The following is a 16037-nucleotide window of genomic DNA, read 5'->3' as shown; positions in this document are numbered from 1 at the left end:
GACATAGCCACTTCTCCTGGTGGATATGCCCCCCTGCCTGTTTTTAATAATCAGCCATTTCCTCATCATTCTCTTGTTTGATTAAAGCAAAAATACTCTAAAGCAAAAATGCCCTGTCCTAGGAAGATCTCAGTCACCCAGGTTTCTCCTTAAGTGGCTGTGATCTCACTGACCTTTGATGTTGCTTGTCTTGGTTTGGAAGAGATCTTAAATCTCACCTTCCGGTGTAGATGGGGGCACACATCAGCTCAGTGGTTCTGAGCCCAGGCTTGGGAGTGGGCAGGTCCATTTTAGCCTAGTTCATTTCCTCACCTCTAAATCTGTTTCCTCATTTGTATGTAAATCAGGAAGAATAGTAGTAGCAACAGTAGTAGTGGTGCTACCTCGATGTGCATTGTGAAGATTAAATGGGACCACACAGAGAGTCCAGAACAGCTCCCGGCATATAGTAACTGCTCAGTGAAGGTTAACAACTATTATATTTATTTCTGAAGAAGGACTGCTTTACTCGAAATGCCAGAGGCTCCTGGAAAGATCCCCTTGACAACAGCATCTAGCATAAAGGCTTCAGAGGACATGGTAACTCCCCTGCACTAAATGTCTCAGGGCCCTTGCCATAGAATAAAATAGTAGAATTGTAAGGGGTCTTTTTTTTTTTTTTTTAATTTCCTTAACAGTCTAAAATCAAACAGAAAAAAAATAAAAGGGAGGAGCATGACAGAAGGGAAGGAACACAAACTTTTAAAAATACAGACCTAAGTGTGAAGCCTGCACTACCATTTGGCATTTGTGAACTCAACCATTCCAAGACTCAGTTTTCCCTCCTGTAAAATAAGCATCATGATGCCCATTGTGTAGGATGTTTGTAGGACTTACATAATATGACATCTATAAAGCATCTAGCACAGTGATTTCCCCAAGGAAGAACCTTGTTTATTTCCTCCCCCTTCAATGCTGACGAAAGAATGTTGTACTTCTTTTATTATAGAATGAGCGTTGCCTGGCCCAGTATATGGTAGCTTGTATGGGATTTAGTAGCTATTTTCAGAAAATCAGGCATGTTTTTTTAATGCCACAAGTTAGGCTGCCAAAGATAGGAATGCAAAAAAATTTTTTTATGCTTAAAATTCTGTCCAAGTACTATGAAAGGCTGTACTCAACCACCTTTTGGTAATATTTTAATTGCTTTGCTATGAGCTACATGTTTTTTGTGTGGTCCTTGTAGCAAGGTATTTAAATGTGTGAAATAATAATTTAAATCATACTGTGGAAATGCTTCATAAATTCTCATAAAGGAGGCTGCGTGCTGGATGAGGGACAAAGGAAGAGGAAGATGTGAGGGCAGAAAAAAATCCCCCTTCCCTCCTCCCAGTAGGGATGCTGGCAACCCAGGAGGAGGGCCATGGAGCACATCCCTTTTCTTTCAGCCAGCTCCAGGTCGCCTGCTGGGTTCCTACACATTCCTTGGTGGCCTGGGTTAAATGCATCAGCTTGTTTCTGCACATAATGGGAACTGACCACAGACCTGGGCTGCTTGCAGTCAACACAGCAATTCTGTACCCCTGGTGGGTAATAGATGTGTGTTTGTATCTAGCTATGGATGACTATATCATATTAAAACAAGGCTGGTGTCTCCTAACTGCCCGCAGCCTTCCCAGGGTGGGCCAGCAAGAGGACAGCGCACAAAGGAAATGTGATAGGCTTCTGCTTACCTTCACTTTGTGGGAAGGAAGCTGGGATGCCTGTTAAGGTAGTCTTGCCATAGAGAAAACTGCCTGGTGTTTGAAGGGTGGGATGGCGACAGCCCTAGCCACTGGGTCTTGTCAGGGTCAGAATTGAGGCCGACTTTGACTGAGCTGGTTAATATATTTATTCTGAAGCCTAATGCAATCCAAAGACTCGTTGTTTATTTACATCTTTGCTAAATTCTCCAGGTCGCCTTTTAAAACCTCATTCCATAAACAAATTTCCTCTTAAATCCATTCTCTTGGGTGGGGAGATGGTGCCCACCTGTTTTTCAAGTTCTCCATTTACACTGTTTGTTTTTCTTATTTCTGATGAATCACAGAACCAAGCCAGTCTCCCAGACAGAGTTCTAGAGAGAAGCAGTGTCCGTTTTCCCCCCACGACGTAGCTGAAAGGCCAAACATTGTTTCTCATAGGAGGTAACACCAGGAAACACTGTGAAGACAGAGCCCAGTTGTTGGTTTAAATTGAATGAATGACAAAATGAACCAGGAAAGCTCTAGAATGAGAGCTGAAACTGCAATTTTCCCTGAAGAGAAAGAAAACAGAGGGCTTGATTTACCAATAGATTTTAAATTGACTTAGCTGATGGGGACCGCTATGTAATTTGCGGAGCCCAATACAAAATGAAAATGCAAGGCCTTTTGTTCAACAAGTACTGAGAATTTTTATACAGTGGAACACTAAACCGAGCTGGAACCCTGTATGACTGCACAGATCACAAGCTTGTGAAGCGGCCTTGCTCCCTGAGATGGACCCCAGAAGGGTCCAGACTAGAGTAAAGAGAGTCAGGCATTCAACTCAGGCACAAAAGTTAACGGAGCATCAAAAAATTCAGTAATCAGGATAATATTAAAATAATATTACAATGCGGTATTTTTAAAACTCAAAATAAATGTGCAAAAATTCATGACAAACAAAACATCAACATTTTAAATAAAGGTAGAATTTTAAATAAAAGCCCCTGAACTAGCATGACTCATCTTAAGTCTTGCTTCACTCACCTCACCCGAGTCTCAGCCCCACCTCTAGACCAGCTTCTTGTTTACCTGTCAGCCCACTCAGACTCCCCAGGCTTCTAGATCAGCCCGTGTAACAAATACAGGACAAAGACTATAGTGAGGAAGGGGCAGGACAGACAGCTCGTCGTACAGGCTTCCTTTAGAGTGATAGGGCTTCGACAGATAGAAAGCAGTGCTGTGAAGGCCAGGCAGCAAGGAATCATGGTGAAACTAGGAAGCGAATCCTTACCGAAGTCCCCAGCAGCCCTCTCCTTGCCAGTCTGCCAAAATGCGAGGATTTCCAGTGGAATCAAGGGTTTCCTGGGGTTGAGCCCAGGGCTTACACAGCTTCAGGAAGATCTGAAGATAGTGAACTGGGTCATCCAAGGGAAAAGAAGTGGGACAGGAAGAATGTGGGAATATTTCAATATATTTCACGTAATGATGGTGAGATTTGTATCTCCACGGTGGAGGGTGAGAACTCGACCAGAGCATAATGTAAGAAGGCACAAAGAAGGTCATCTTTCCCGAGGGATTTTTACAAACAAGCAACAATGAGGACGAGGCAGTTGTGTTATGGCAGATGGAAAAACTGCCTGGTGACAGAATAGAAATTTAGACAAACCAGAGTGGGTAAGGAAGATGATCCTCTTCCTGCTTGTAAAACCAGTTCAAGTCTCTGTGGGGAAGTCTTTGAGACATGTAGGTTGCCAAGGGACATGAGAAAGGTTTCTGGTTCTGTTCACAGCAAAACTGTGGGTTCGAAAGTCTTACAAGGATTGTGGGGTGGAATGACTGGAATTTATCTGGAAGAGGGACTCAGTGCATAGATAAGAATGAGAGATTAGAGAACATTGGAGGAAAAATATATTACTAAGGCAACAATCGTTGGAGGATGGAATTAAGAGCCCTGTTAGCAATAGGTTGTTTCTCAAATTGGGCCACAAAGGATGTAGGGACAATGTCAAGAGGGCTATTGGAAGCCACAGAATAAACTTGGTGTATCTTTCTGGGCTGTCAACTTTACATAAAGATTGCAGGGTAAAGGAGTGGAGTGGTATTTATTTTATTTTTTTTTAAATGGACATATATAATTGGATATAAAATTTAAGTAGATAGAACATGTAACAAATGTCTTATTTGTAAACATTGTCCCTCTTGTAACACCTTGGAGACTGTTCTATATCAGGACCTAAAGAGCATTTTTTAATTCTATTTTTCCTATTCATTTTTATGGCTGTGGAGTATTTGGTGAGTAGGTTTGAGGGTACAGTAAAAAGGACAATATAAATTTACCTTCCTTGGTCACTGGGGTTACTTTGATAAGAAGCACAGTTGTGAGAGCCAGACAGATTAGGCAAGATTTGCTTATAGAACAAAGCAAATCACTTTTCCAGATTAACGTAGTGATGTGACAGAGTGGGAATCTGGATGGGGGCAGAGAGAAGTGAAGAGAAGGCATGGGAGGGGTGGCTTCCCTGGGCACTGGATCCAGGACCCTGGGCAGACCAGGAGGTCCATGTTTGGGGCAGGAGGCATAGCTCAGCCAGTATCCATGTCATATTTTAATTAACAGAAACACACAGTTTTGCTTTGACTGGGGTCTCTATGGACTCTTGGAGTGCTTACTGTGCATACACAAAATCCCATACTGGACCCCAAGCTGAAAAGAAGAAAAGCATTACATTCTAATGGCAATGTTAGACAAGACAATAGTGCTGTTTGTTCTTCTGATGGTCTTACGGCTTTAAATTTTGCCTCATCATTTTAAGATGACTGGAATCTCAGAGTCACTTTGTACCTCCTGATTTTCATAATGAAAACATTTTCCAGAGGAAGCAGGCATAAAGACAATAAAAGTGCTTTTTTTTTTCAATGGGCATAGGCCATCTCCTAAATGTTGTTTTCTTAATTAGTTTCATGACCGGAAATTTCCTTGTTATTTTCTGATAATTTTATGGGTTGTAACTTGTATCATTGATCCACAATTGTTGTTTTCTTGATCAAAAATCAAAAAATGTAGATAACATCAATGGAAGACTGCTAATCCTAATCAGATTAGGAAAATAAAACCTTCAGTTATCTTGCCCTTGGTATCGTGCAGGGAACAGATGATGCAGACAGAAAGGCTTAATGCTGTGCTCAGGCCTGAATGCTGAATGTGAAAGCTATGGGTGGGTTTTAATGTCCTTATTGTCCATATTTTAAGGCATTTTCTCAACTGAATTTATCAATTTGGGGGGTATTTTACAGTTTCTGTAGCTAGTCCATTATATACTTTATTTTTATTTCTTGGCCTAAATTTTTAAAGATTTCAATTGTTTTCTTTAACATGTAATATTGTCACATGATTCAAAACTCAAAAGGTGCAAAAGAATGTCAGAGTAAGTTCTCCCTCCCACTCTTCCCCGCCAGGCATTCCTTCTCTTTCCCCAGAGGCAGCTCAGGTTACCAGATTCTTTTGTATCTTGCCAGAACTCTTCTAGGCGTTTACAAGCAAATGTTTATAGGGATCTTCTATTCTTTTTTAATCAAATAATAGCACACAGTATACATGTTGTGTGCCTTGCTTTTATTTTAACACCTCATAGAGATTATATTAGAACTAGAGAGCCTTCTCACCCTTTACAGTTGCAACATATTTGATAGTATAAACGTATTGTAGGGGAGGAAGAATAATGTTCCTTCTACCCTTCTGAGTTCTTAGCTGAGGCCCCTGTAATAAAAGACAGATTGACAAGAGAAAAACAGAAGTACATCTCATGTATACGTGACAGATACACAGGGGAAAATGAGTACTTGCTGAGGTGGCTTAGCATTCAGAGTTAAGTATCTTATTAGGGAAAGGAGAGGGGATGTAGGCCTTTCAGGGGAGAGTAATCTTTAAGAAAGAAGAATGGGCCCTTAGAAGAATAGATGGGAGGTATGATAGTTTGTGACTAAGTTTGCCTGGGTGTGGAGTAGACTTCAGTTTCCACTTCTATGATAAGAGTCAGTCTTCCCTGGTTGACAAAACTCCTGGGGAGGGGATTTGTGACAAGTGGGAGGCTCTGTCTTTTAGGCAGTTAAGGGGAATTCAGAGAAAGCCTCTCCCTGCATTGGCTGTTTTTTAAGTACTTACAGCTCAAAATAATCAATATACCAAAGTGGCATATTTTGGGGTGGCAAATTCTGCTGCACTTCAGTATCATACTTTATTTAACCATTCCTTTAAAAATGAACTTGAAAATATTCCCAGTCTAAGGCAGTTCTTTCAAATGATGAAAAAAATAGCCTTGCCTGTACATTATTCTCAGACATGCCAGTACATTCACATAACTTCTTGAGTGTATAATTGTTAGAGCATATATATTTTTAATATTGAAAGGTATTTGTCAATTATTTAATCGTTTTATTGTGCCAGATATGGATATAGCAGGGGAGGGAAGGAAAAGTGCTCAGAAGCCTGAAACTGTGGAGTTTGAGAAGTCTCAAAGTGTTCTGACAGTACAGTGTATTCTATTTCCCTGATACAGCTGGGGATCAGAGTTGCCCTGCTCAGCAATCACTGAGGCACCTTTTTTCACATTTCTGCCTTGAGATTAATGACAGGTATTTGGGTTTTACAGGAGCTGATGACCATTTTCCAACTTCTGCACTGGAATGGAAGCCTAAAAGCCCTTCGTGAAACAAAGTGTTCCCGACAGGTGAGATTTTCCAATCAAGCACAAGTTTGTGTTGTAAGCACCGAGAAGATGGCTCATCATATTCCAAGGAGGTTCTCTTGTTTGGATTTTTCTGTGTTTAAACTTAGTAATTTATTTATTAAGAGCGGAGGACATACATATGACCAAATATGCTGCATCAGGGACTAACCAGATATGCACACTAAGAAGAATTTTGGCTGGGCACGGGACTGATTTAGATAACTGTACTGAATGCCGGAACGGCGGGATCGTTAAGAGAGACTTAGTTTCTAAGTCGAATACTGAGTCTACTCTATGCACCTGTCCTGCCTGCTTGGAGTGTGTACCTCCTCCACTCTCCAAAGCAGAAAGAAACTGGAGTCTGCACTGCTTCTGAACCTCCTCACTGAGCTCAGGTAGAGTTGGTTGTGGATGGGAGGATTTTTCCTACCCCCACCAAGTGGCCCCAGTGGACAACAGAAACGATTATAAAGGTGGGCAACCAGGCATTTCAATCTCCCAATTTTTCACTTTGAAAGTTTCTTCTTTGTTTTTCAGAGACAGCATCTCACTGTTTCTTTGCTGCCTATGAGAAGCACTCATCCCCTCTTTTTAATGGCAAAGGCAAACCCTTTGCTGTGCACTTAATGGTTCTCACCTATTTTCTCCCTACATTTATTCTTCCTTTACCCACCATTAGACTTTGTAGATGGTAGTTTGTTTTTGAGAATTTTCCAACAGGAATTTGTCTGGGAAACAAAGCCTTTACTAGTCAGCAAGATGAGCGTGGATATAAGAGTTTTCCAAGCATTGCAGCCCCTGGAGTTTTAAGTTGTTCTTTGCTTAGAAAGCCTGGCTTTAAATATGTCTAAGATGGAAAAGAAATGAGTAGCTGACAATGGCTTTGGCTTTTTTTTTCTTTTCTTTGATTTTATAAAAGGCCTTTGAAATATGCTGGGTTGGTTATAAACACTTTTCCATGATCGTTTTTAATTTGTTAAGGTCATATATAAATACCATATGTTTTTGAAAATAAAAATAAGCAATGCATCCACTCCACAAGATCTTCTTAAAGTGCATCCATCAAACTTATACGTAAGGTTACAATGTATTGGCAAATTTTAAACATGAGAATTGACAGGTAATGACTAATTTTTGATTTTTGCAGAAATAAGAGACAATGTACATTAAGTACATATCAATCATGTGTATGTATCTATAATAATGATGCCTATGTTCCATAATACATTTTTAAAGTTCTTTCTGTAGTTCCCATATGCTATTCAGACTGTCATCTTCCTTATGCTAACAACACAGCAGTTAGGAATTTGACTTTCCTGGTGTCTAAGTCTTGTCCTGACTCAAGGTTTCCTGCTTTCTGCAATGGGTATGACCAAACCCAGTTCTGCCTGAATCCTTCCCTATAGCTGTTTCCCTCTGTCTATCTTGCCAAAGGAGATAACACTGAGCAGAAGAGTTCAATGAATAAATGAGGTAATGTTCATACATGTTGTCAGAATGCATTTCAAAGCAAACAAGATTAGGATTCTATTCTGTGAACATTACTGAGTCATTCCTGGTGGTAGTGTTTTGATTCAACCTGGATTTGGCTTCGGGTTATGAACATCAGGGAGGCTTAGTTGTTGGTAGAACACCCATGGATGTGGGGGGGGTGGGGGTGGAGGCGCAGGAAGTGAGATGTTGGCAGGCCATGAGCACAGGTGCCTTTGTTTCTCTTTACTGACGCTCTGGACTTTGTTTCTTGGCTCCCAGGAAGTCATCTCCTACTATTCCCAGTATTCCCTAGATGAAAAGATGCGCAGCCACATGGCCCTGGACTGGATCATGAAGGAGCGGGAGTTGCCAGGAGTTCTCTCCCAAGAGCTGCGAATGGCCCTGAGGGAGTTGGAGGAAGCCAGGAAAGCAGGACAAGAACTACGGTTTTACAAAGAAAAGAAAGAAATCCTGAGTTTAGCCCTGACTCAGATCTACAGTGATCCCGACACTTCCTCACCCAGTGATGATCAGCTGAGCCTCACAGCCCTTTGTGGCTATCACTAGCAAGGCCAGGTCCCAGCTGCCCCCGAGGGGAGCAGAGGCCGGACTCTAATATTAGGAAGCCCGTGGAAGGAGCTCATCAGAGGCTTTAGTACCTATAGCTGCTACCCGAAGGCTGTACTAGTTCTCCCCTCCCATTCCAGCCACAGAATCTCAGAGTAGTAGGACCCTTACAGGACGCAACAGCCCACTCCATGCAGCTTTCCCATCACACTCTCAGTAGTTACACCTCAGACTGAAAAGATGGAGACAGGATTGTCTGAAAAATATTTTCCAGGCCTGGCTCCAACCTGAGGCCTGGTTGACATGTGCCTTGCTGGATTATATATGTTGTGTGAAAGAATGGGCCAATGTAGCATCCCCCAAAAGAACATTAGCCGGAAATGGAAATTAGAATGACAGCAATTTAAAAAAGTATTTGGGATTAAATAACAATATGAATTGTTTTTAAAAATATCCAAAGGTCAGAGTTTCTTCCTAAGCTTTGTAAGCTACAAGTAAGTTAGCTTACACTCTACTAGGTGTAATACAAAACTTCTGTGGGGTTTTATCTGAACATCCCACTGTCAAAGATCTTATAGTGGTAATAGTATGAAAAGACTAGATAAATTTAATGTGGCCTAAAATGTCATTGTAATACTTTTTTTTTTTAATTCACACTCTTCCATACAGGGATAAATGTCACCTAGAGTAGTACCCTCACTTGTATTCCTCAAGAAGAATAATATCTAGTTTTTAATGAGTCCTATGATGTCATGTTCATTTTTAATTTGCAGATAGATGAAATGATTTGTTTCTATTTCTGCCACCTCAGTCATATACCTATAATGGAGAAAGTTACTGGCATTTCAAAGGTTAGAACATTTTGAAAAATCATTAGCATTTAACAGTGCTTACATTTACATTTGATTCATTTCTCATATATTAGAGAAAAGGAATCATTAGCTGTCTTTGTTGTTGTGCAAGAACGTAAGCCACCAGTAGCTCCAATGTAGTGTCATTTTTCAGCTTAAATTCTGGAATCTTCTTTAAAGAAGGGATAAAACATTGCCATCTCACTTTGAAGATGCTTTGAGTCAGTCAACTGATTAGAAAACCAAAAGCAAATGCAAACCAATTTTTAGATGGTTCCTGGTCACTCAGATTTAAGAATGGCAACAGTGTCAATTTCAAACACTTATAGGTGTTTTCCTGTCCGTAACATGGAAAGGAGCATCTTGAATTTACTCCATTAATTCAAATAAGAGAAAACAGTTTTCTCAATTTTAAATAAGGTTTCTTTTTCTTCCTGTTTAGGGAAATGCCCATTAACTCTCATGAAAGCTAAAACATAATTATAATTACATTAAAGTTTACAAAAGCATGATAATTCAGCGTCATAGCTAAATATCTGCAGTGGTAATTGTCACTTCTTGAATCCCCATGAAAACTACTGTATACTGAGCATGTATCTTGGAATTAGCCGTTATAATAAAAAAAATTAACTTTGTACATCATATTTCTCACACCAGTGGAAAATTTAGCTACATATCTGCCCTCCTCAAATGTCTTGAAAAGGTAGTATTATATAATATTAGATAAATTTTATTAAAAAATACTGTTTTAACAAAAGTCATATTCCTCCCCATAATGAGGCTAAATGTCACCTAGAAGAAAACTTGATTCTCTTATATTCCAGAAGAGGAATTAGAATTAATATTTATAATTTGAATACATTTTAAAATGAAATTACTTCCTATTTAAAGTAATTTTTTTATAAAGTCAGTACTCTTTATCATTTCCAAAAAGCCATGTTGGGTGTGATTAAAGGTAGGTACGTCTGTACTACATTTGTAGCCTTTGACAATGACCTCCTCAAGCTGACACCATCTAATTAGCTGCAGGAACAAAAATCAGCTGGAAAAATATTAAATTTACTCTTTGCCCTGCAGTGACAAAACTGTACCCTTTCTGTACACTAAAAGCAGAAGTTCTCCCTTGGCCACCATCAGATTTTCCTGGCTGGTCAAAACTGCACACTGCCTGGAATGATGTGCAAGTTACAGCAAAAGAAGAAAAAGTCAGAATCTTTGCCACGGTAGGTCCCTTTGATGCTCATTTATAGCAAATCAATTTCAGCTAAGACCTAATGACTGTCAGTACATCACATAAACATCTATAATCCTGGCCCTGAGAAGAACAGCATTGAAGAGCAAAGTAGGTTATTATAATTTTTCATTTTCTATATCTTGTTCTTAATAACATACTATGTTGAAGGGGTCTAGAGTGGAGGATTCTCTCTAAATATATGGTGCTCTGAGTCCTAACCTTTTGTGCTTAGAAACCCTTTGATAATCTGACAAAAGCTATGAAACTTCTCTAGGAAAAGAGAACAAAGCATGTACATTCAAAATTACACAGTTTCAGAGAGGATGTGGACCTCCCCTAAACACATGGATTGCTCTAAGGACCCCCAGTTACGAACTCTTAATTTTGAGCATATACTTTATAGTCTTTTAAACTTTTCAGCAGGAATCCAGCCTAGTTCAGACATTGCCCTATTAACCTATCTCTAAGATAAATGTCATCATCCTTAAATACAGAATTGCACTGTATTTTGACAAGAGATAGTTTAATTTTCGCAAAATCCAGATACATTACTAGATTGTTATGAGAAAGCTGCTTAATGCAAATTAGTCACTAAACTTGTGTGAACCTATCAGAATATTACAGATTTAATAAAGTCATTGTTCCTTTTATGATCAGAATTCAGTTGTCTATTTGTTCAAAAGTGATATAATCCACTGATATGTTTGCTGTTAAATTCATTCATCTATTTCTAGAAACAGAAATGAATCAAGCCATATGTAATCCTGAAATACTGTACCTACATCAACTATGAATCTGATAGGCTAGGTCTCAGGAAAAGGAGAAAGAAGACATAAAGTTTTAACACTTTCTGGTTTCTTTAGGGAAAGCTTTTGAAGTCAGGAGTATTGTTGTAGTTGGCTTTATCTCTGAAATGCTTTAAAGAGTTCTCAGTGACATCATGCCATGTCTTTCTTTCTTTCCAAAGGACAAAAGAAGCAAGACTAAGAATATTTTTATTATCCTTGACTATGTTTACAGGTAAACACTATTAAAGACATTATCTCTTATATATTGTTCATATTTTTTGTTTTACCTTAGAGAAATGCAAATATCAATATTTCTTCTATGGTGTCCACCATGTTAAAGAGTAAGTATTAAGATTATTTTTAGCCAGAGCTCCATAAAGATGATTTTTCCTACCACAGTGGTTCTCAATTTTGTACATTAGAATTATCTAAGGAGCTTTAAAAAAAAGCCCTCAATGTTGAGACTGTACCCAGACTAATGAAATCAGACTCCCTGGAAGTGGGGCCCAGGCATCAGTATTTTTTAAAGTTCCCCAGGTAGTTCCAACGTGCAAGAAGGTTGAGAACCATTGTGCACTAACAAGGAAGTTCTGGTCCAGAGGTCTCTGATCTAAATCCCAGGAGCTATTACTCCACTTGGCCTTGGCCCCAAATTCAAAATGTTGAGGTCTTCTGAGTTAGGTAGGAGTAAAACCCTTTGCTCGGGCAAGAGGCTTTCCTGGAGCCTAGAACTAAAGCAGGGCAAGCACGTGCGTGCACACATGCACACACACACACACACACACACTCCCCTTATCTCAGCAGGAGAGCCAGATTCTGCTCCAGGGTCCAGGTTTTCTTTCTCAAATATGATACGCAAACTATCTGCACCAGAATCATCCTTTAAGTATACAAGTTCCTGGGCCACACCCATATGTGCAGACCAAATTCCAGGAAAAGGTCTGGATTATTTACCACTTCACCAGGTGTTTCTGATCACAGTCTAATTTGAGCTGTTTCGGCCTAAAGCTACCGAGCACATTCTTTAGTAGGCAGCACAGCCCTGGCCCTTCTGATGAACCAGCCTCTCAACAGAGAGCCCAGAAAGGCATAAGGAGAGAGGGGGAGGTTGCTTCTCTACCCCTCCTGGAAGCTAGAGAGAAGCAGAAGGGGAAGAGATAATAGCTGCTTTTTCTCTCCCCAGAAAGCATCTCCACTCTTTTTATCACTCTGGCTCCAACATTTGGAATTACTTTTAATCCCGTTACTAGAAACCATGGAAATCCCTACTAGTGCATCTCTATGCTTATAGTCGCTCTTTTAAACCTGACCAAGCTCTAACAGCACTTTCTTCCTTGGAGCAAAGTAGGCTGTGGGAAAGGCAAGCAGAAACTTCTTCCTGAGAACTATTGAATCTCTCGAGATTGTTGATTCCCAAATGAAAGTCCCAAATTGCTATCTATTTATAGGCAGTTCCCAATTTTCGCAGCAGTTATGGTCTACAAGTCCATTTTTAAGTAAGTTATTCAGTCCTGAGGATGTATTTTTCTACAGGAGCAAGGTCTAAATGATGGCAACTTTCCCAGACTAGCCTATATAAACAATAGGGTGCCTAAAATACTGATCTATGGGACTAACATGGCTCTAGGTTGTAAGTGGGCAGGGAGATGGAACAAAGGGCAGCTGTGGGTTTAGAGCACATTACTGAAGACCTCCCTGGGGCATATTTCCCAGTCTCAAGCTGGTTCTCTAGATAGTTCCCTTTATTTTCTCTTTGTACCACCACAGGTTAGCTTGACAATGCCCCAACCACTGCCACTACATCTTATTTCTTCTGATCGTGGTTTCTTCTACTTGCTGACTTATTGAAGAAGAGATGTCTTTTTCCTGCTTTTCCCTACAAGTACTTTGAAAATTTCTAAGAGTTGGTATCACTAGAAACAGGAACATTGCATGACCTAAAAATGGCAGCCACTAAGCCTCTCTGTAGGTCCTGTAGGGAAACACACAGGCATGCAAAGCAGGACTGCACTGGGCAGGCTGATCATGGAATCTGTCCTCCTCACGCAGACCCCTAAGGTTTCCTGCTTTGGTGTTCTCACTGGCTCCATGTGGCATTGCCCTATCCTGATCACAGATACCCCATAGTTAGCCAGTGATTCTGTGCAGTCTGGCTCAAAACTACAAACTGGACTGATTGGTCTGTCCCCCTCAGGCACGTGAACTAAGAAACATGGAAGGAATTTGGCAGTTCGAGTTGGGAGCTGAAGTTGGAAGAGTCATGTCTGTGCAGGCTGAAGTGATGAGAAAGTAGGAATCATGAGTCAGCAGAGGAAGCTGGTCCATAGAAAGAGGAGAAGGTGGTTGGTGTAGACAGCAGATGCACAGAGAGGCAGAAACACAAGTAGAAGGTGAAAGCATGAGGCCCATGAGGAAATGGTGAAAGCTGCTGGCCCAAGTACCCTGCAGTAACTTCACTGTCTTTATCCAAGGGGATCACACACTTTGCAGCCAAAGAAATTCCACCTTACTAATTTCAGAGAGAAATTACTCTAGACTATCCTGGACTCTTCATCCTAAGAACAGACCAAGAAAGCTGCCATGAGGAAAAAACCTCTTCAAGCAATAGAAATGCTGCTAAAAAAGCTAGACTTAGGACTGGTTACTGAATTAATTTCTTTCCCTACTCACTGCTCCTTCTATTCCAGTTTAAGGTCACACACTGGTCAGGAGTCCTTCCCAAATCTGAAATAAATTTATGCATTATGTGCTAACCATCATGTTGTTGCTCCCCTACATAGAAATTCCCGTGTTGTCTGATTCCACAGGAGCTATGAACACAGAGGGAAATAGGATTCCATTTTTAAAGGATAGAATTCATGACCTCAAATTATTGTTGTCTCCTTAAGAAGTGAGTCACCTTGGAAAACTAATGTGCTCTGACACTCTGACAATGCTCAAGAGTGCTGTCTTTGCTAAAGACATTTCTGTCATGAACTCCTTGGGAGTGGTATTCTGAGTTTGTGTGAGCAAAGGGAGAAAAGCAGTCTCTTTTGTCAGCAGAGAGCACCTTACCTTCCTGAACTGACTATTTTATTTCAATCTTTCGACTATTACGCCTAATACTTAGCAGGTGTTCAATGGATATTTTTTTCTTTTTCTTTTTTTTTTTAAATGGAGGTACTGGGGATTGAACCCAGGGCCTTGTGCATGCTAAGCATTCACTCTACCACTGAGCTGTACCCACCCACCTCAATGAATGTTTCTTGAGTAGAAATTTGTCATCAGTGTCTTGGTGCCTTCCTTACTCCTTGCTTGATGAGTTAATTCATTCAGACTTGGCTCTGTTCTACTGGATTAGTCAGGAATCACTCACTAATTAGTCAGGATTAGTAAGACAGAAACTCAAGTCAAACCTACCAGGCAAAGGGGGAGTTCACTGAAACAACAGAGGCCTGGGATAGTTTTTGCTCCAAGTACATCTGGATCCAGGAGCACAAACCAGGACTTGATCTCTCTCATTATATGGATATATTCTATGTGCACATTCATGTGTATCATTGCCTATTTCTCAAATCTTTCCTTCATGTTTGCTCCATTTTTAAGCAGGCTCCCTCTCCTTGGAGCAGCAAGATGGTGGCCAGCAGTTTCATTCTTACATTGGAGTAGAATGGGAAATTCTCTTCCCAGCAGTTCAAATCTAAATTCCAGAACTGACTGTCACAGGGGTGTTTCAGTTGACCCAACTGCTGTTCCAGGCCCAAGTCACATGTCTGCTCCCTTGGAACTAGTGCTGAAGTCATCCCACCTGAATGACTTAGACCTAGGCGGGGAGGAGTAGTCACCTGAGGTAAAAAAGCATCCAGTTACCAAAATGGGGAGAATATGGCCATTTCCCAAGACTTTTTGAAACTATTTCTCTTTGAGAGCCTTCAGAGACAATGAACAATAGTAGAAATGAAGTCTCCCTGGCCATTATTTGGGGAAAAGGATTCCAGGCAGACAAAAAACAACAGATGTTCACTATGAATACATTGTACCATTTCCAAAAATCAAATTCACCCTCAAAGGACAAATTTTGTCACCATTAAGGTTGTTCAAAAGAACATTTTCCCCTAGAGAGGAAATCCAAAAGTGTTTCCAGACCAATCACATCACTGGAATAAGCATACAGGTTCTCTGAGCACTGTCCTGAAGGGGACGGCACTCACTTATATGTAAGAGTTCTGTTGTGTGGAGAAGTCTAATCACTGGCATTACTCTGCAGTCACACTTCATATATCTTCAGTGCTGATGAACTGTTGCAATGCTAGTGAGTCAGGAAATTTCCTCTGGTCTATTTCTGGTGGGCCCTGGCTTTCATTATCAGTGGCTGCTAATGCTTTTAATAGAAAAGAAAACAGTTGATCCCAACAATTGAAAACAGTTGTGGTGAAACCGGACCATTCAATAGCCTGGGTAGTTTGTTCATCCCTATCCATGACTGAGTAACTTGCAAACCTTAAGTATGGCTCCACTCTGACCCATGAATTGTGACACAGGTAGTTATAAAATGATTTTGGAAACAATCTATTCTGAGGCAATCAATTGTGAATCTCCCAGATATTTTCATATTTCCATGTAATGATTTGTTATATGATGTCTGGAAGTAAATAGTACTTAGTGCAAGCAGATTTTCATAGGAAAATTGTGAAAACACAGGTGACCCAGGG

General features: G+C 40.4%; 1 protein-coding gene across 5 annotated transcripts in view; it reads left to right on the top strand.

The window, feature by feature from the left end:
• Positions 1–11217, top strand: part of LIX1 (limb and CNS expressed 1) — a 54477-nt gene extending 43260 nt beyond the window's left edge. For all 5 annotated transcript variants that reach the window (XM_032476407.1, XM_032476404.1, XM_006194494.3 and 2 more), the window contains 2 exons: positions 6356–6433; positions 8186–11217. In XM_032476407.1, the coding sequence (XP_032332298.1) occupies positions 6356–6433; positions 8186–8473 (366 nt within the window). In that variant the 3' untranslated portion in view covers positions 8474–11217. The remainder of the gene's footprint in view (positions 1–6355; positions 6434–8185) is intronic.
• Positions 11218–16037: the final 4820 nt, after the last annotated feature.

The sequence above is a fragment of the Camelus ferus genome, chromosome 3 (genome assembly GCF_009834535.1).
Source record: "Camelus ferus isolate YT-003-E chromosome 3, BCGSAC_Cfer_1.0, whole genome shotgun sequence".
In the NCBI taxonomy this organism is placed as follows: domain Eukaryota; kingdom Metazoa; phylum Chordata; class Mammalia; order Artiodactyla; family Camelidae; genus Camelus; species Camelus ferus.
This window is presented reverse-complemented; position numbering and strand designations above follow the sequence as displayed.